The sequence below is a fragment of the Etheostoma spectabile genome, chromosome 9 (assembly GCF_008692095.1).
Source record: "Etheostoma spectabile isolate EspeVRDwgs_2016 chromosome 9, UIUC_Espe_1.0, whole genome shotgun sequence".
In the NCBI taxonomy this organism is placed as follows: Eukaryota; Metazoa; Chordata; class Actinopteri; order Perciformes; family Percidae; genus Etheostoma; species Etheostoma spectabile.
The window spans coordinates 37,255,991-37,277,816 of NC_045741.1; the positions used below are offsets into that span (position 1 = coordinate 37,255,991).

Genomic DNA, 21,826 nt, shown 5'->3' on the forward strand with positions numbered 1-21,826 from the left:
AAACAGACATTAATTAAGAAGTTCCCCATGCTTTTAGAGTTACGCAGCACATTATAACGGTAACTCCAGTGAAATAATTGTAAACTTGTTAGTGATGACTAGATTAGGACTTTGTTTAAAGCTGATTCTGGTTTTCAACTTGGCCCCGGGTGTGTCTGTTAAAACACGGACGGAGACAACGTCTCTCTGTTGATGCTTTATTACAATCAAGCAACAGCCTGCAAACATGGTTATGGGAAGCTCTGCTATGGCTGTGTTTGTGTGTGGTTCTGCAAAGAAATAAATAACATTGTAAAGACTACACTACACAATGCATAGGAATATATATAGGCTACCAAAAAACAACAATAAACCCACTATTAATTACATTATGTAAATGCAGAGTAACTACTTCAGCATGTAAACAATGGACCTAAAATACAAACTTGAGCAAGGGCGTTCAACAATCGCCATTTTGAATCAACAGTCAGGTGCAACCTAGCTAACAAGTGAAGAACACAAACAACAAAATCACTAGCTAACTAACTTTAAATTTGCAAGAACTATAGAACAACAGGCTTAAATAAACTGACACCATAAGTTATATGACTTACAGTTCTCAAAGACGCACACACATGATCTCAACTGATTATCCTCTTGACATCCTGTTGTCTTTCCGCGCTATTCTCCGACGTGCACTCACAATCATTCTTAGCAGACAATCTTTTGTGCAAAAAGTAACGAGTCAATTTTTTTAAAATGTAAGGAGTAAAAGTAAAAAGTCGCCACAAAATACAGTAAAGAGAAAATATCTGAAAAATATCTGAAAAAAAAGTATTTGTACTTTGTTACTTCCCATCTCCGCAGACAACCAAGCCAAACAGAATAAACCGCATGTTAAGGACCAAACAGCACATAAGAGAAAATAAGAGAGACGCAAACCTGAGCACCCTTTGTTCTTAAAATTGGCCAGAGGCTTCAACTAAACAACAAAGCTCGACCAATCACTCTGATATGTGTGCGCGTGTCTGCATGCATGTGTACGAGTGATAGATAGCATAAGACATGTCCACATCACACAGGATCTAAGGAAGCTAACAAGCTGCAGAGCACCGCTGACACCATGGCCTTATAAAGCAGGAACCTGCTCCCCTCCCCGGCCTCGAGAAGGCTTTGATCAGCCGTCTGAAGCAGTGTTTATCAAACGGATAGAACACATGCTGCTCCTATCAAAGTGGGTTAAAATCAAATGAGCAAACCAAATATCAACTGTGATAAGTATATTTACATTTTTGTGAAGGACAAGCACTGTAGCTTTAATCACCTTTTAGGGGCCCTTAGGGCGTCTACAAAAGTTATAAAGCTGTATTATTTACTCACATATGTTTGAGTTTAAAGGGATGGTTCACCCAAATGACAAAATAATGGGGCTTTGGGAAACCATTTTAAAATAACAGCAACATCTCTTTCTAGACAAAATGTCCCAGTTACTCTGATAGTGCACAGAACCCAATGTTTTCATAGGGGTTATTTCTCCGATAGAAGGTAGTTCTAACGACTAAAAACTGTTTACAGCACAGTCTGATGGCTTGATTACTCCGAGTATGCAGGACGTTGTTTCTAAAACCAGGTGGTGCTGCTGAATTTATCTAAAAAATAGATTGGTAAACACACTCGGAGAGAACTCAATCTTCTAATCTTACTCCGGGCAACAACCCAAATAACGTAATTCCCAAACTATTCTGTAAAAATGGAATGCTTTGAACACAAACCAGTTCCATTCCCTACCATATACTGCTAATACCTCAGAGACGGCTATCTCAAAACCCGGATAAAACCAGAACTATCTGCATGTCTACATACTATTTAGGGCAAGTGAGAAAATGTGTTTTTTGTTGTTGTTTGTCATTAATCTGCCTCAAACTATCAAAACCAGCTGTAAGGAAATCCAGTAGTATCGCCTCCAGTGAAATGAATCCAGACACCAAAGAACTAGCCAGAGCCTTACCTTTTCTTGGTATTGCCGTCTGGACGAGTCTAGAGACTGGATGAGTGCGGTTGCGTGGCCGATGAACATGGCGTAACAGGTGGCTCCGACGATCATACTGAGCATGGTCAGCCAGATGTCCGACATGCTCTCTGGGGCTTGTCTACCATATCCAATGCACAGCATGTGGCTCATGGCCTTGAAGAGGGCGAAGGAGTACAGCTCGGTCCATGTGTCGTTCTGTAGGGAGAGATGGAAGGAGGGCAAAGACATGAGAGAACAAACAAGTTGGGAAAACAAAATAAAATTTAAGGAAGTTTTTAGGGTAATTTCGTTTTCCTAAAATAACACCTTATTTTGTTACTTTCAGGTTAGATGGATTTTGACTACCTGAGCCTGTCTTCCAGGCCAAAGGTAAACTATAAGGCACACTGCAGTGAAAAATGTTTAAGTTAAGAGTGTGACAGAGAGAGTTAGAGAGAGTAAATTTAAGAATAAGAGGGCTAAAGAGTAAGGCATTCCTGGTGAAGTGTACGGCTCTGTGTCGGGTGATTGTGATAGGTTTGGTGGATGTCTTTATTATTATAATCATCATCATTACTGAGCATTGCCTAATCTTGGCCAAAGCAAAAGGAGAAGAGGGAAAAAAGGGAGTGTTAATCAGGAGCTTTTGCATCTGCCAGCTTAAGTCTGCATTTGATTGGTGCTCACACCCTATGTCAACTCTAATTCTCACGATTCATTAGAAAGCCTTCCACTGTCATGGCTGAGCCGCACATCCCCCCCTCAAACCTCACACACACACACTGGTTTTGACCACTGTATGTCTCTTCTTCTGTCCCTCTCTGACACAAGTGCTGTGTTTCCTCACTGATTGACTGCTTTGGATTCATATCGGATTTTTTCGAGGGACATTTGCATATTATTTGAAATTCAAATATAGTTGGTTTTGGAGGAGGTGAAAGAGGACGTACTGGCAAGAGGCTGCTGTCAGATGAAAAAAAAATTGTGTGTTTTGGAAAAGTGATTGGAGGAACAGCAAAAAAGAAAATTTGATTTTAAAGGCACTAGCATCAGGCGGCATGGTAACCAGAAATCCGTCCCTGGTGGCTGACTGTGAGCCCCGAGCATGGCTTAAAGTTAGCTGGATCGGTGGTTTATATGTGCATGAGGAGATAAAAATGGACCTTTGTAATCGTAGATAATAGAGAGAGAAACAACCCACAACAGTTTGAAGCTTTTAAGATTATGAGCACCATCAGAATATTTCCAGCTTTGTTGTTATGTAAGTAGCCTTGTAACTGCAGTCTTTGTCTCACTGTCATGGCTAAGCCCATTATAATAAGCTACATTACAGTCAAAAACAAACATTTAAAACACTCCAGCCTCAGTCTGAGCCTCATCCCTGCTCCCGGGTGGTGAACAGACTGGGAGCTGTATCCCTCCAGTCAACCATCATGCTCGCCACATTGCTGGGGAGGATAACCAGCAGGAGAAGAAACTGCCCTAACCCAGTATTTAGGCACAGACACCTTCTTAAACATGGCTGCATCTGTCTGTTTCACTCTCTTACACACACACACACACACACACACACACACACACACACACACACACACACACACACACACACACACACACACACACACACACACACTGCTTCTCTCACGTGCTGTTGTGGCATTTATTAGGTTATATTACTGTAAGTCCGGAAAGGGAATTTTTAATCATCTTGGTACAGGTACAGGGTGTAACAGTATCTATGGGTCAAAGGTGTATTACAATGTCAATTGTCAGTGTCAAGGCCAATATTGCAGCATAGTTTCTCCTGTTTCTGCTCAGATATCCATACAAATATACAATCCTAAACCTCCATTAGGCAGAATTGATGCTCCAACCTTAGTTACTGAAACAAATGGCATACCATACCATAGGAATGTGTACATATACTGTAGTGAAGGTGAAATGGATTTAACATGTCTAGTTATACATAAGCTTTAAAGGAAAAGTGACAAATGCACTTCTTCACATAGAGAAGAAGATCCATCAACATTCTCATTTACTGTAATTTTCGACGAACAGAATCAAAACAAATATACGCGCTTATTCCTTTACATGTGATTTTATGAGCAGGAAAACCCTTAGAGACAGAGACAGCACTTCTTAAACCAGCTGTAACTGGTCAGTATGTGTTTGAGATAATAGCTAATAAAAACTGACAGTGTAGCTACAACTGTATCTTACTATTGGAAATTACAGCCTTCATAGTAACACAACAAACTAATTCTGCAAAGAGGTAACAAATAAAATTAGCTGGTGTTCATTTTATTGGCCATTGGTCTTCACTGAGCAGCGTGGGTGATAGCTAATTGTACATTATACATTTAGGAATGAACACAAAGGGAGTGTGGGACATCTATGATGCATGATGGAGAATAGAATAGTGAGTGTACGTGCATGATGGCATGTCCATCAGGGAATACATGCTGACAGACAAACACATTTCTCTGGATTGGAGTTCTCGTGCAATAACCTAAATTGGATTGAGTGTTAATGTGGAAATAATGGAATATTGAGCAAAATTTCAGGGCTTCATGGTGGCTGTGTTTGCAAATGGAGTTGCAAAATCCCAAGTTTGAATTCATAACTTGAACTGGAACGGTTTCTTTCTCTGAATATAATCGGCAGCCTACTAAAAGATCTTGGTTGAAGATTTTTTTGTTAACGTTTTCTGAAGGACGGAGCTGAGTTAACTGCAGCAGCATGTTCCAGTTATAACGTTTTTTTTCTCTTCTATAGAGTGAGGTATTGCACCAAAATTAAAAAGAAATATGCAAAAGTGATCACAATAAAAGCTAAAAGGGGAGCACAGACCTCTGCCACGGCATACCCCATCTCACAGTGTTAACGCAGTGTGAATTGTCCTAGTCCGGAAGAAATTTTTCAGATTATTACGACACCACATGAATGAAGTACAAACACAATATCTCGCAATGCTAACGAAAGTGAAAGTTAATTTGTGTACACTGCAGTAGTAGGCTACAGCTGTGGTTGGAAGGAATTTCATCAGTTTTGCAGGTGTTTTGGTGTTAAACCAAAGTGTTTAAAGGGATACTTGGCCGATTTCATGACCAGCTCTGTGTCATTTTTGTGCGGGTAGTGTGTTACAGTAAAATGAACAGTGGTCACCGGAGATCCGCCGAGATCCGCTGGACGTTGCAAAACGGTCATTTAATTGTGTTGAGATAGCTAATTTGAGTCTCTATCTCAGTCTGGTTCATGGAAATCTTCCTAAGCTGACTCCTGTGTATCTTTGACTTCATCCGATGTGATATTGATGTTTGTAAATCATGTGGCAGGACAGGGTGTTAATTGATTTGCGAGAATAATTGGACTCAGTGGATTGTAGCTTTGCTGCTCAATAAGCCGTTGTTATTGGGTTTTAGTTCATTAGCTATAATTGGTTTTTCATCGTTGACTGATCAAGAGAAAGCAGTTCAACATGAAGTGCTCGAGGAACTTGTTGCTTAAACAAACCTTTTTTGGCTCTTGTATGTGAGACTCAGCAATTACACTGTTTATACATCTTTTAACTAAGGTTACAGCAGCTAAAGGGAGGGTAGACTGTTTTATTTGGGTGAACAGGAGAGGGGCAAGTTTTATCTATCCAGATTTATGTTTCAGCTCTTTTGTCCATTTCACAAACTGCAGTAAGACTGTTTTTTATTAAAATATTGTTAAATGTGCTGTAGTTAGGATTGTGAAGATCCAAGGCTTAGCAAAAAAAAACACCAGCAACTTCCCCCTTTTCTGCTAAAGCCCAAAACGGTCTCCTAAGCCCCTCCCCCCACAAGGGAGGATGAATGCGGCCTGCCAAACCCGGTTCTTTTTAAGGATTCGGGTTATTCTGAGTCACTCACTAAACTGAACCAGGTTGTGCGAGTCACTTGAGTCACTTGAGTCAGTATTGCTAGGAATGAGAAAACTTAATATTTGTTTTAAATCAACCGTGTGCTCAACCTGATTGCATTACATGTATACACCAAACATACAGTAGGCCTAGCTAGGCTATGTGCAGAACATTGTATGTTATCTCAGAAGTGAAGAAAGGGCTTTTGTTGTTGATATGCTTTACCCTGAACTCAAGGAGAGACTTCACTCGCTCATCTGAATCAGATCCACTCATGACAAACTAGCCGGCTGATTCGCTAGATTAATTGACTCGCGCAAGCATCGACAACTTGCCCGTCATCGAGGGCTTGTAAGTTCTCGAGCAAATTCCATGGTCTGCAAAGGTCTTCTGGTTCTGAGTCTGCTGGTCAGACTGTATCTCTGCTCACTCAGTTGTTTGAGTTGACTTGTGGAGTTGTTGTTGCCTATGAAATTGTAAGTTATGAAGCTTTTTGCAGCTAAAATGACTAGGAATAGTAGTAGCTAATGTTGCAAGAGGTTTGTGTGTGGCGCTGTTATCATTTTAGATTGAATTGTAGTAGGACTCAACTGATCCGGGTTAATGATACTAGAGACTCGAGATTCGTAATTCAATTTAGAGACTTGGGTTAAAGAGCTGAGTGAATCACGACTCAAACAGGTTTAATGTGTGTGCATGAGCAGCAGTGTTTGTCAAGTAATGTAATACATTATAGATTACTAGTTACTGTCAGTTGAGAGTAATTAGTTATATTACAATATTACTGTCTCTGAATTGTAATGTGTTACACTACTTTTGCATTACTTTTGAGTTACTTTCACCAAAATAACAGTGGAAGTTTGACTTGGCAGGTAGCTTGTGAATTGCACCACTGGATGAATAAAGTCTCCTATTTATCCACTTTATTCAATCATAGATTATTCATAATATTTTGTATAATTAATAGGAATATGCAACTACAGCTATATAAATAGACAAGTAAAACGTACAATAGGCAAGTAGGTGAATGAAAATACTCAAAGGTACCTTACAGTTGTATTGAAGTACAGAATTGTTGTAAAATGTTTGTTTAAAGGTCCCATGGCATGAAAATTTCACTTTGAGGTTTTTTAACATTGAGTTCCCCCAGCCTGCCTATGGTCCCCCAGTGGATAGAAATGGGGATAGGTGTAAACCAAGCCCTGGGTATCCTGCTCTGCCTTTGATACTCTGAAAGCTCAGATGGGCTGAGTTGGAATCTTTCCCCTTATGATCTCAAGGTTACCACCCCTTTCTGTGCTTTGCCCGGCCAGAGAATTGAGTTTGGCTCACCCATGACAGAGAGACATCATGGCCTTCAAACGAGCAAGTTGGTCAAGTTACCGAAGCAGGTAATTAAAAAAAAAACATAGGGTTAGTTACAGCAAATATAAGATAAAGTTTGTTTTATAAGTCTTTCCTAGTGCACCTTTAACTGTTCCTCTCTGCCAACACAATATACAAGGGTTCAATGATACAGTGTGTGCTGCTTTATAAATTGTCATCACACACCTCCATTCACTCTGCTATTCAAGCCCTTACTTCATTTAAAAAGTGAAAACCGCAACACTATGCCAGCTTGCGTCTGTAGTTTTTTAATAGTTACTTGTTCTTTTATCCTTCTCCTTGTGGCATTCAACATTTGCAGGACTGCGATGGAGATCACCACAGCTTTTCACATCCCACAGTACTTCCCTCATCTGGAACCAGTCACAGACAAAATTCCACCACTTGACCCCAATATTACTTCTGTTGCTAGTGCGGGGCATTCTGAGTGTACACAAAGGTACAAGCATTACAATTGTCCCGCATAATGCACCATTTGCACAGTGACTGGACTTGGTCTGAGGTCTGCCTGGTTAATTATTTGCAAGGTCTGTCTTGGAAGAACTAGCGATCCAATATGAATGTCTTCAAGAAAAAATGTGCTGCAAAATGGACATTCTTGCTTTGCCAGACCTTCCTCTACAGTGCTGCGGAGGAGAGTCTGTCTAGTCTACACAGCATTCCTGGATTGGAGAGAAATGTGCTTTGGTTTATTGGCATTTCTTTAACCAATCACAATCATCTTGGGCAGTGCTAAACGCCACGGTGCCTCCGCAAAATAGCCCTGAGAAGGATTTTGTTTTCATTGAACATGTGTGCGTTAAAAACTTGTTTTAGTCGTGCAACAGAAAACTCCGATTGGACAGATAGTCTAGCTAGCTGTCTGGATTTACCCTGCAGAGATCTGAGGAGCAGTTAGCCACAGTCCTCAGAAATGGATCGGAGTTTAAAATTCCAACTAGGGCTGCAGGATTATGGCCAAAATAATGATCAAGATTATTTTGATCAAAATTTTGATCACGATTATTCTCACAATTATTTGTTGATTTTAACCAAAACTAATTTTATCGTCACATAGAATAGCCTATGTGACGATAAAATTTGTAACTGCGAGAGGGAGTGTGATGGACGTTGGAAGAGACAGCTGACTCATTATGAACGGGTCCAGCACGGGTCGAACAGCGGATACACACGTCGTGTGTATGAAATGTCTGTATCGTCACTGTGCTGCATTTTTATGAACTATGATATTCTGGCCATGGGTCACATCTATCGCCCAGGTCCAGGAGCTCCGTCTCATGCTGTTACTTCACCAACTAAAGTTAGTTGCATTCAATAACTTCTTCTGTGTTCTTCGCCGTGGCGGCCGCGATAGCAGAGTTACCCGCCGAAACACTGGTACAAATACAGGTTTCCCCCCTCATATTTAACAATATACAGCTGTGTTAAAAATTTTAAAAAATTAGAACTGTAGACAAATGTCAGAAGTGTGGACCGGCGGCTGCTGTGTGGCCGGGATGCGCGGAGAGTAGACGAGAGGGAGTAGAAAGATCCAACACAGGCACGGCTTTACAGAAGAAATGGGTCATGTAACGCAAAATTGAACCATATCCATATAAACAACATTGCAGCGGATGCGAGGACATTAGCACCGGTGCGTCCTAGAGGAGCTAACAGACGCTACTCGCACCGACTAGATCTGGTCACCGCTGTTGTCTAAATAACAAAAGACGGGACAAAATGTTGCGTTTACTGGTAAACTGGTAAACCTTGAGACCGACGTATGACCAACTGCTATCTGTTGAGTATTCCTCCCGTTACTCTGTTCTCTGTAACTGTCTAAATATAGAAACTACCTGCACGGTGCAGGAACAACTCATTGGCTCATGATCAGACGGTGGTAGCGGTAGATGGGCTATGCAAAAAAACTCGGAGCGTTCTATGAAATGACGCTTAAAAAAAAAAAATTGCTCGATCACGCAAATTTGATCGTGGGAAGTCAAAATCGTGATCGTGATTAAAATTCGATTAATTGTGCAGCCCTTATTCCAACTCAAAGAAAGCGGAAGGTAACGGACATCCGGTGGAGTTTCCGGCAGCGCCGGAGAAATCCCAGAAGCAGAACGCTGTGGATATAGACTACAAATTGGATGAACCAAATTTCCCATGGCCTGTACAGGAACAACCCATGTAAATGAGAAATTCAGTGCTCCCATACAGCAACATCATCATCGAGGAGGTAACTCTTGCCACCAACATAGCGGTGGCGGTTTGGGTGGGGGCCAAGGTTGGCCAATGCCCTCGTATTACTAAGCTGTGGCAGAATCATGAAACAAGGAACTGCCAAAACATACCTCAGGCCTATTGCAGAGGTTATTTATTAAAACTAGACGTCAACAATTTCCAAATTTTACTTTATTTTACTTGTATTTAAAAAGCATTATAACTTACAAATAATATAAATACATTTAAAATGACTTTCATGTTTCATGTCTCCTGAAACCTTCATGTTTCAAATATCCTGAGACCTTTATAAATTATGGATTCAATCAATTTCCACATGCCTCTCATTTGTATTGCCTATGTTCCAAATTAACTTCCAAAAACCGTAAACGTTCTTCTCTACAGAATGTATTGAAAGATTGAAGATTCATGTTGAGTTACTGAGATCTGTAACATCTTATGGTCCAAAAGAAAGAAGTTGTTGGATCATAACAGGCACCTAACTAGCACACACATGCACACGCTTACACACACACACACACACATACACACACACACCAACACCTCCACACAGACACATCTCACAAAGTAACTGTTCATTATTCTTATTCATGCTGACAAGCCTGCCTTCCAGTGAGATCACTTCAGTAATTGAATGAATGTGGGGATATCCCTATTAACGTTCACAGCAGGAAGGTTTCTGGAAGTGCCTCTGTGTGTGTGTGTGTGTGTGTGTGTGTGTGTGTGTGTGTGTGTGTGTGTGTGTGTGTGTGTGTGTGTGTGTGTGTGTGTGTGTGTGTGGTGTGTGTGTATGTGAGCTGTACATACAATGCACATGCATAGACAGTAAAGCCACACAAATTGGTGTACTCTTCCTCTACAGTAAAATGTCTCTCAGCAGCCTGAATATTAAATACAGAAATATAGCTCAGACTGAAGAGAGGAGAGAAGAGTGAGGCTTTATTCTAATGCCATTGATCCAAGGGCTGATCTGGCTGAGGCACGTGGGTCAAACCAGGACCTGGGTCACCAGGATTGAAAAAAAGCTGCTATTTTGAGTATCAACAAACATACCGACGTATACATACATATAAAGGCAGATATGAAAGTGGACATGACAGTACCCTCTAACCAAACTGAATAAATCAATTGTAAATCAATTGTTTCTATCTGGCTGTATCATAGCCTAAGTGCATGGATGATGCAAAAAGGAAAGTAGGGTGTAGCCCAGTAAATGTCCAGCACATCAGCCTGAAGTGAAGCACATAAATGAGGATCATTTAACGCTGCGTCTCGGATTCAAAGCCACCCTGAAGAAGAGGCTCTCTGACCTTGATTATCCTGAGATGGAGAGCAGCACAGCACACCAGGCGGCCGCGCCCACATGGGTGCCTGCCTGGCATCTCGCTCAGAAAATGGCACACAGGTGTAAACAAAGCACAACACTCTAAGGCATCAAAGAGGAAACTGATTGCAAGCACTGCGAGGTGGAAGGGAGGGAGGAAAGGAGTGAAACTCGACAGCAGAAATAACAACGTATGTTCTCTGCATGCATACCCTTCGGTGATGACTGACGTACACATGTATGCAGTGAAATATAGAAGCTGCCTGTTCTCTGAGATTTAAAAACATCAATGCAAAAGGTTGCTTTGATGTGGAATTGAATGCTAATAATAGGCTATCAACACATCTATGTTTGCAACTGGGAGCTGAGATGCCCAGGGAGCAGGCAGGTCTGGACACTGTGGGCAGGATACAAGTGGAGGCTAGTAATATCCAAACTTTAGTCACTTTATTCGGTTAAACTTTACAACTTGTCATAACGATTTTAACCAAGTCATAAGCATTTAAGACGTATCGCTTCTTTTAGTAAGTGTCATTCAGTTTTGTCATGACAAGTTAGGGTTAGGGTTAGGGTTCATGGGTCATGACAGTGATGTGTTCATGACACTGTCATGTCACTCTTATGTAGATAACTTTATTTGTGATCACATTTTTCATTTAATTTCTTCTTTTTTTTTACATTAAAAAAATTATAAACAAGTGACAAACAATTACAAACAATACACTGCGACTGGTAACGCGTCCCAGGGCCAACACATTATGTAGATACCTTCAAGTAAAGTGTTACCCTTTATTCTTTCAGTGTGTGTGTGTGTGTGTATGTGTATGTGTGCGTGCCATAGTGCTCAGTGTTTTGTGTGTTTGCTTTAGCATATGAAGCATTTGTTAGCGACAGAGGCGTCAGACAGCTCAGAAAGCAGCCCGCACATGACAAATGCACAAGGAAGGAATCCTCCAGTCTACTAAACTTCAGAGAACAATTATGTGACGTTCCCTCCAAGAAATTGTTTAAACTAACTTGCAAACCAGTTAAGCCTATTGGCAGCTTCTCACACTACAGCAAAAAGGTCAACCAGTAACATCGTATGGCTCTTTTCGTGTGCTGGGCTAGTTAATGGGGCCGATGATGTTGATACCAATCAGGAAACTGTGTAGTTCCCACTCATGCCGAATATTTGTCCTCAGCCTAAACTAATCAGTTGACTCCACATTCTTGTCCGTGCCACTGGCTCAGCCAGTCACCCAGCCAGTTGTCTCTAACACAGAATGACGAGTCAGACAGGATGGAAGAGATTAAGCTCAAATGATAAATACCCAAACAGGAAACATGTTTTCTGATGTTGTTCTGAACAATACCTTTCCTTCAACAGTGTTGGAACAAGTAGACAGTATATACCCTCAGTTGCCAGTTTATTAGACTCACCAGGGAAAATGGAACAGTCCCGCAAGAAGCCATACCTTCATTAAAGATGTAAAGTTCAGTATTTGTTTTATAGAAGTTTTGATTCAACTGCATGGTCATTTGGAAGCTGCAGCTTGTGGTACTTGTTAGCTTTATTGATTAATTGTGGATGTGTCTAGTTCTAAAGCTTCTTGAGAGGGGATTTAATAGGAACATCGGGGTTGACTGAGCAAGTTAGCATTGCTCCCATTTGGCCAAATACTGGTTAGTTAAGGGTTTAACGTTCAAAGCAATCATGATTTTAATAATGAATATGCTTTATAGATCTGGTTAGATCATTGCTTTTCATGCAGCTTGAGTCTTGCTCTCCTGAGGGTTTTTCTTCCATGCCAGCATTAGTTTTGCAGAAAACCTCTCCTAATGGCCTGTCTATCAGCAGTTGGCCAGAAGCTACCTGCCAGCTAGAAGAGGAAAGGACATCTGATAGGAGATCTGATAGGAGACATAAATAGGATAGAGAGAAAGAAGAGAATGGCTAAAGAACAAACCACATGGCATGCTGTATGAACTGAGTAAAAACAGACTTTATTTCATCCCTCACTCTTGCTTTCTGTACTGTCATGTCTCCTGGGTTTAACTAGAGAGGGTTTAAGTGTGTGTGTGTGTGTGTGTGTGTGTGTGTGTGTGTGTGTGTGTGTGTGTGTGTGTGTGTGTGTGTGTGTGTATGTATGTGTGTGTGTATGTGTGTGTGTGTGTGCTGACTCAACCTTAAATAAATTTGATTTCCCAAGCTGGCCGCAAAAAACACACCTTTGTGCTCCATGGAGATATTTGTTTATGCTTTGGTTTTGTAGTGATTGTTCTTCCAAACGCCTTTGCATGCTGACATCCGTGTGATTTTGTGACTTAAAAATGGTATACATGTATACACAAAGATTTACAGTGCGCACACCACAGCATTTTGCTTACCACCATCTTGTTGAGAGAGACCCAGCAGTCAGACGGAAAGTCCTGCAGCATGGGAACAAGGAACTGGAGACAGCCATCCCAGTGACACAGCAGCAGCATCATACCAATCAGGTTGAATATTCGCATCACAGCACTGGCCAGGTCATAGGTCATGTGGAAGATCTGTCAGGAGGAGAAGAGAAGGGTCGTGAGAGGGTTATCAAACCGGAGTGGAAGAAAAGGCAGAGATAGACGTGTGAGGGCATAATAATCTTTATGTTTATACAGATGGAGGTAAAAATGGTTAAATCACAAACAGTACACATCCAGCATATTTTTCTATTGAGGGGAGAATTGAAAACAGTTGATACTATGCATAACATATGTATTACTTACTGTTATCTAAAGGAGATTGTTTGGCCAACATTCTGATCTTTAAACAGTAATTTGTAAATTTTATTTTGGCCACTTGGGACGGAAGAACATACAGTATGTAAACACAACACTGACATATTATCATCTCATAACGTGGACATGGACAACATGTTAGCACACAGCTGCCTATTTATACATCCAACAGTTACAAAGCAACATTATTAATCGTTTGGAGTTTTTTAGGTCACGTGGCTGATCTCAGTCCAATAGTCATCTTCTTCCTTTTAGCTTTGTTTTTGCTGCTTGCTAATTGCTAACTTCAACAGTATGCCATTTAGTGCTGGGCAGGAAGCATACAGTGAGTTTTAGACATTTATTTCCTCAAAACGTCGGCCTGCTGTGTCTGAAAAAGAGAGAACCAAAAGAAAACCAACAGTGAGCTGAAAGATGCTAAAGGGAACTGCTAAGTCAGGGGATAAATCATTGTGAGTTGGAAACAATAAGTCACCCCTTTCACAATCTAGATAGTCACTGGACCTCAGGCTAGGCAATGAGAAGATATATATCATCAAAACGGTATGTATTTTTCCATATCGCTTCGATCACATTTGGGTTCAGCTTTACGGTCTGATCAGTGCACGTTATGTTCATTAATATGCGTTAAAGTTCTCAATAAAATGAGAAAATACACAGTACTTTTCAATAGTTAATTTACACAGCGATACAACAAAAGGCTTAAACCACGTGGTTATTTCATACAGTATAGACTATTTATACATATATACTTATCGATTTATCAGAAAACATACTAAATTGTGATATATATCGTTATCACGATATGAAATGACTTATATTGGGGTAGAAGATTTTGGCTATCACGTCCATTCCTAATTTGACCTATTGTTAATATAAAAGTATTGATAAGTAAAACAATGCTGCGGGGGGAGAGCTGCAGGGACCTAAATGTTAAAAAGCAAAGTTTTCAGCAGTTTTGAAAAACTAGTCGGGTTTCCCAATTATGTAATTATACTTTAAAGAGTTGTTATAATAGGAGATACAATTTTAAACATGGTATGATGATGTCACTAATCAATAACCAAACAAACCCGACATGCTGTATGTGATTCCTCATCAGTCTTAGTAGAATACAAGTGTCAGGCTGGAGGGTCTACTTATGACCAGGTGGGGGAAAATGAACAAGCGCCTGTGTTCTGCACTCTTTCATGATGAAACCTTATCAGACGCTGATGAGGCTTTGATCAGCAGCCCGGGCCGGCCCTTTCCATCTACTGTTTCTTAGATTTTCTCCCCTCAGGTACGAAAGGCTCATTTGAATGGAGGTGGTGTTCTGGTCACAGCCTTGTAAACACTACTCAGTGTGGCTGTCGCTGGCTTCTGGCCAGGCTCACTTATCTCTATGTGTGTGTCTGCGCATGAGGGTAGGTTTACATTATTGTGTGGACACTGCTGTGAATTACATGCTTAGCTAGGCCAAATGGAGGCTTTGCTAAAGGGAAAGCATATTCCCCACTAGGGACAGAGAATATATATATATATGTATATATATATATATATGTATATGTAGCATCATCTGCCCCATGTGCGTGTGTGTGCGTGTGTGTGTGTGTCTCCTGAGATGTGAACAAGCATCCACCGTTGTGAGTTTACAGTTTGGGAGCTGCCAGGTCGAGAGATTCGGTGACTCATGCCATCCCCTCAGAGACCTTGCTGCCCTAAACCCTTAGCTCACTTGAATATCAAAACCTCTCGTCTCGTTAGTTTCAGTGCCAACACAAGAAAGCCAACCGGTCTCACGTATTTCTCCATCCAAAAAGACCAACACGCATATTAATATCCACTTTAAATGCTCATAACACTTTAGCTTCGTGTAGCTGTCTGCACACTAAACATCTCCTTATTCTCCACATATCTTACATGCTATTCAAATATACAGCAACCATGTGTAGATCCTCTTTATTCTTCACCTTTCTGCATATTTTAAGCTTCCCCTTGTAAATTAGCTAACTTATATGCCAAAGACGCTACTTTCTCTACTTTTTTGAGTATCTCCAATAATGCCTAATAGCCTTTGCTAATTTGGAGAAGGAGTAAGGGAAACACACTGTGAGGCCCTGCCCCGTGATTAGGAAGCATTACCATCATGATTAATGAGGCTCCATGGCTATGGTTCTCCCCCGACACCCCAACAGTACCAGGCAATGTATCACTGTCACACCACAATCTGGGTCAATGCACATTACTGTGACTACAACACACACTCACAACCTGAAAACCCTAGATAAAGTACTTTTTACTCCCGTCTGCTGCACATTGTCAAACACAGGTCGATCTGGACAATTCAGATGACGACGTTTAGAGAGAACTATTGAACCTGATGACTCCCACTGCCAATCTCAACTCTCATGCACCATCATTGCCTAGCTCACAAAGAAAGGCATACTCTCACTTGGGCATGCCAGCAAGTTGAGAGTCTTGATACCAGCTTCCTGCCTCTGAAATGCTCTGATATTCCCGACAATACTTATCTCTGCTGGACACACACACACACACACACACACACACACACACTCACACACACACACACACACACACACACACACCACACACACACACACACACAAAATCTACTCAGAGTCAAAAATACACAACCTGCTCGTTCTTTTTTCAATTATGAGCATGACTGTTGACTCATTTGGCCCACAGCTGAGCTAAATGGTGAAATCATCACAACACTAATCTGATAGGAAACACTACCGCAGCGAGCTGAGCTAAGCCGAACCGAGCTGGGCAGAGGGGCAACACAGTTGGCCCCGTTTGAATCGATCTGAGCAGAGCAGGGCTCGGCTGAGCTAAGATGATCAGGGGAGGGTGGAGTAGAAGCAAAGCAGCATTCACTTGTGAGTATTTGAATCAGTAATTAGGGTTCTCATGGAGCTCAAATTACCACTCTGTAATCAGCAGAGCAGAGTGGTTATTTTCAGAGGGAGCACACACACACTTTTGATTCATAGATGATTGGTTAATCCAAATAGGGACCTTCAGTTTATATCAGCAAGCCCATTAGTAGGACAGAGTCTACTGCATTTGTGTAGGTATGTGACGGATGGTCATGCATCTATCTTGTTTCCTGATGTGTATAACGGACAAAAAGTGTGTGCAGTTGCAATGAAATTAAAATAGGAGTGTAAGAGATAAAACTGAAATCAAACACAAAACTACAACAATAATAATTTCCCTCTGATAAGCACCAATTATTTTTTCGCAAATTCTTACCTACACTGGGTTATAATGAGTTGTTATTCATTGCTCTACAAGATGGTAAAACCACAGTTTTTATGTGTCAGGGAGAAATTATACAGAGGATTGCTTTGGTGTACAAACATAATTACTTGTATCCTGACATAAACAACTGCAATGGAATCCAATATTGTATTATTAATTAGAACACAGTCAGACTCTTTTTTTATGAGCAGTCTAAATTCAAAGCGTTTGACTTTGTCACAATATCCAAACTACATCAAAGATGATCATTAATACAGCTCTGATGGCTTTGATCTCAAGCAGGAGTGAAGCTGATGAGCCTTTTTTGTTGGACCCTAAAATCCATCAGGATTTTAAATAAACACACTGTTGTGTGAAGGCTTTCTTACAATCTGCACATTCCTTCACAGAAGAGCCTTCATTACAGCGCTGTTTCTGTCTTCAAGATAACTTAGCATGCTTTACGATGTAAAAGTAAATGCTGTTAGGAATAATGTCCGCAGAGTCTAACAGACGTTATTGTATATAGCCTGGCCAACATCGATATTTAGTTTTTTTTTAAATCTGATAACGATATATTAGCAGATCTTGATAAGGAACTGGAGATTTGTTTTTGTTTTACATAGCGTGGCATTTCACAGTTAAAAAAAAAAAGAATCAACTTGTCAGTGCTCTCTGGTGGAAAAACTATGTCATAGAGACACCATTTTTAAATTTCCCCGGACCAACTTTGGCATTTCTGTACAGGGATTTCTTGTTAGTTATCGGACAGTTATGATCCGATACCAATATATTTGTATTTTATTAAGCTAATATCGGCCAACATTTTTTCATGTCCAATTTATCTTTCTGGATCCGGTATCTTGCAACCATTTGCTGTTTCACTATATATTTTTTTCATTGTTTTCTATAATGAAAAAAAGTTATTTTGTGAGATCTCAGTGAGAGATTTAACAAACCAGTATAATTTTACCCTAACTAACAAATACAGAATATTACTGGCCGATACTGGCCTATCAGATGAATAGAGATCTGCCTGTATGATTTATGATATGCAAAGATAAAATGCAAATAGACATTGCAGTACTCAATGTTTAATGAGTTTTCATTTTTTCAAAATTAAAATATTTTCTGTATATTTTGGTTTCTGATGATGATAATTATACGGGTCAATAACATCTAATTTACAGTGTTTCTGCACTTACAAATGTTGCTGTTATCTTATTATAGACTGTTACAGTAAATACATGTATGTTGATCATATGTTGAAATATATGACTATGAATTCTTGAATAAAAACTTGATGATTTGAAAAGATTTGATGCAATGTGACCAAAAATTACAGTTTTTTTTGGAATATCTGCCCATCGTCCTATATCAGTCAGGTTACACAGCTTTACATCTAGCTTAGATTAACATGACAACTACCATAACCTAAATATAGCACACTATCTACAACAGTGGTGTTCATGCTGTGTTCTGCCCTTGTTTATTTGCTTCCGCCCACGTACCACAATGCTAGTACATGATCATTGTCATCATGTGTTGTAGACCTGTGTGCTCCCTGTGTACCTAATTCAAACGCAATCATAAAGATTAATTCTCCAACTCCCAACTCTTTCTCCCATGAGTGGTCAGAATAACACCCAAACCCTTTCATTGGATCGTAAATGTTGAATATCTGCCTACCTCCTCCCATTGGTGGATGTAGCGGATGAGTCTGGACAGCCTCAGCAGCCGCAGCAGACTGAGGATCTTGGTGAAGCGGACAATGCGGAGCGCTCGGGCCGTTTTGTACACCTCCGAGTCCATCCCTCTCTCCACGATGAGGAAGATATAATCCACAGGTATGGAAGAGACGAAGTCTACCACGAACCAGCTCTTCAGGTACTTCTCCTTAATCTTCTTGGGATCGAGGATGATCTCGGTGTTGTCCTCGAACACGATGCCGGTCCGGAAGTTCAGCACCAGGTCCATGAGGAAGAAGGTGTCAGAGACCACGTTGAAGATGATCCAGGGAATGGTGGTCTCGTCCTTGAAGAAGGTGATGCCCACGGGGATGATGATCAGGTTGCCCACCATGAACATCAGCATGGTAAAGTCCCAGTAGAACCTGACAGTGTAAAGCATTGGGGATGGTTAGAGACTGAGGGACTGACTCCCCCCCAACACAGTCTTTTGAGGCTTTGATCTCACGGTCTAAACACAAACTTTAACAAAATGTCTGCTTTTTTATTTTTTGAACAAGTGCATTGTAACTTCTCCCCTGTGAGGCAACCTACACCATTTGACTGAAGACAGTGTCAGGACAAGGACAAGCAGAGAGACATGGATATGACAGGAAATATAAGCTGGGTGCAGTTCATTCCAAATCAAGGAACAACTGACATGAAACACCCGTAACAGTAAAGCTATCCTGCTGGAGGATGCCTCAGCAGTTATCACAGCAATTGTGCAATTTGATATCTTTGAACTGCTGGTCAGACTAAACACCACATTTAAAGACGTGGCCGTTGGGCATAAGGAAACTGTGATTCACATTTTTCTGACATAACTGGCAGAGTCAACTCTGATAAAAAAAAAAATAATCCTCAGCTGTGGCCCTGTTGTGTCCTCAGAAGGCAAACAGCTGTCTGATCAGCGGAAAGTATACATGGGAGACTGCAAATGAAAGTGTTGCTGAGTCATGAATGTTCCCTGACATAATCCCCCGAAAAAAACAACAGAGTATTATATTAAATGATATTTTGGTAGCAAACTCTGACTCACAGCCAGTTAAGAGCTCAAATAGTTGGCTTTATCTTCAGACTGCTGCTGTTTTACACTTGAGCGATTTGGAGGAGCTGTCCTTGGTGCTGATACAGATGTTCAGACGCATTCCAACTTGATGATGGAACTTTTCCAACTTCATGTCTGGTTCATCTTTAATACAATACTCATGAAACATGCTTTTTTTTTGAGGAAACGTTTGTTACAAATACATTGTGTCCTATTTCACTCACAGTCCTCTTGATGGATCAGATTCTCCCCTAATTTTCAAATTTTTCCCTAAGATATTTTTTAAGCAAAATAAAAAATATATAGGCGTAAATATCTAATAAAAAAGGGAAATATGAATCTTTATCTGTATTTATTTCCATCTTGGCTACAGCTAAAGTGCTGTCTAGGTGGACATTACATAAGTGCCTTTATAAATAACTGAATAAACACCTGCATATTCTGAATATTATATTCTTAGTCGTTTCTCATATAAAGTTTGATATGTAAAAACAGTGCCAGGAGGTGTGTTACTACCATATCTTTCATGCAGCTCAATATATGAGTATGTAGGCTACTGATTATGAACATAACTCAATTTGACCCATACCTGAAGTCGCTGTACGGGTGGATAATCCAATTACCCGCTGACTTTACGCGCTCTTGTTCTTTCTCCACTGCCTTCTGGCTGCCAAACATGCGCAGGGAGAATTTGTTAACTCCGGGCTGAAGCATGGAACTAAACTGCCGCTGCATATATGTCTGATTTCCCCTGAAGTCGTCATCATCCGGCACTATCTGAGAGCCATCCTCAGCTTTGGTAAATGTGACAGAATTTCTCGACTGCTGACTCGGAGTCTGTCCTTTACCAGTTGGGGCGTTGGAGAAGGAAACTCTGGAGTCTTTTTTCTCCATCGTCTTGACCTCGGCGCACGGCCCCTGGGTCACGGACCCCGCGGAAGTGATAGAGCCGTCCATGCTTGCAGCCTGCCCCTTTCCGTCTTCGGCAGCTACTACTCCACCTGTCTGCTTCTCCTGCCTTGAGATGAGAGAGGAGAGGCTCCCTGAGCTGGCTGGGTCCCGTCTACAGTCTCCGTTTTTGTTGCATATCATACCGATGGCTCCCTCTGCTATCACGCCTGCCTGTGGGACTGTGTCCCCTCCAGCAGCATCCCTCCGGCACAACAGAGCGGAGGCCGTGCTGCCACTGGCACGGACAGGTGCGGAATCCTCGTCTTGCAGGAGCCACAGCTCATTGATGTTGGAGTTTTTGCGCGCAATGGACGCGGCTCCGCCTCCGGGCGTAAATTTCTTCATCTTGGTTCCTCCGCTGCTCCTACGATCCGCGCGTCCGGACAAACTGGTTACATGAGGTGGTCGAGGCTGCTGGAATTTGGGCTCCTCATCGCTGTCCTCCGCCTCGTCCATCACAGGCAGAACAGACACAAGACAGACACTCCCCGTACCTTGAACCTGGTGAGACTGGGCGGCGGCGGAGAAAGGAAAGTGGAGTTCAAAGCAGCAGCAGCCCTCGGCTTTCCACACACGCCACTTTAGGATAACAGCGCACCGGTGGCGTTGCTATGGCTGCAACCTGGCTGCTGTTATTGTGTGTGTCTGTGTCTGTGTGTGTGTGTGTGTGTGTCTGGAGAGAGACGACAGCATTACCTTTAGGCTGCAACCACCTAGGCTACATGTAGGCCTACATTATATTGAAGAAACTATGTGAACAGAAGAAGCTGGCAGCGTCACAAAACTATCCATCTAATACATAAATATATTATTAAATACATAGATAAAACCACCTGATGGGAGCAAGGGCCCAGGCGACAGATGGAGCTCACAAGAAACCAACAAGTTCTTCATGGTTTGTCATCCACAATTGATCTCGTAGACCAGGGCTGGACAATATATCAATATCATATCGATATCGCGATATGACACTAGATACCATCTTGTTGGATATCGTAGGCTAATGTGGGAAATGTGGTCTTTTCATAGGTTTTAAAGACTGTTTTACAGTAAAGTGAGATCAATTTCTAAACTTAATTGTTCTGTTTGACTATTTGCTTTGAACTACTTCATGATATCCAGATTACTGATGATTATTTATCAAAAATCTAATTGGGAATAATGTTTTGTGAAGGTACCAGTAGTCTACCCTTCAATATCTACATTGCGGTACTTTGTCAAGAATATCATATCTGATTTTCTCCATATTGCCCGGTCCTTCGATCAGCCAATAACCTATACG

The 21,826-nt window shown here is 41.2% G+C and overlaps 1 protein-coding gene across 1 annotated transcript in view; it reads right to left on the reverse strand.

Moving 5' to 3' along the window:
- Nucleotides 1–21,236, reverse strand: part of hcn2b (hyperpolarization activated cyclic nucleotide-gated potassium channel 2b) — a 44,616-nt gene extending 23,380 nt beyond the window's left edge. Inside the window, exons 1-4 of the mRNA XM_032525502.1 lie at nt 20,183–21,236; nt 18,505–18,928; nt 13,180–13,341; nt 1,988–2,206 (exon numbers count right to left, since the gene is read on the reverse strand). Of these exons, the coding sequence (XP_032381393.1) occupies nt 1,988–2,206; nt 13,180–13,341; nt 18,505–18,928; nt 20,183–21,000 (1,623 nt within the window). The 5' untranslated portion in view covers nt 21,001–21,236. The remainder of the gene's footprint in view (nt 1–1,987; nt 2,207–13,179; nt 13,342–18,504; nt 18,929–20,182) is intronic.
- Between the last annotated feature and the right edge of the window lie 590 nt (nt 21,237–21,826).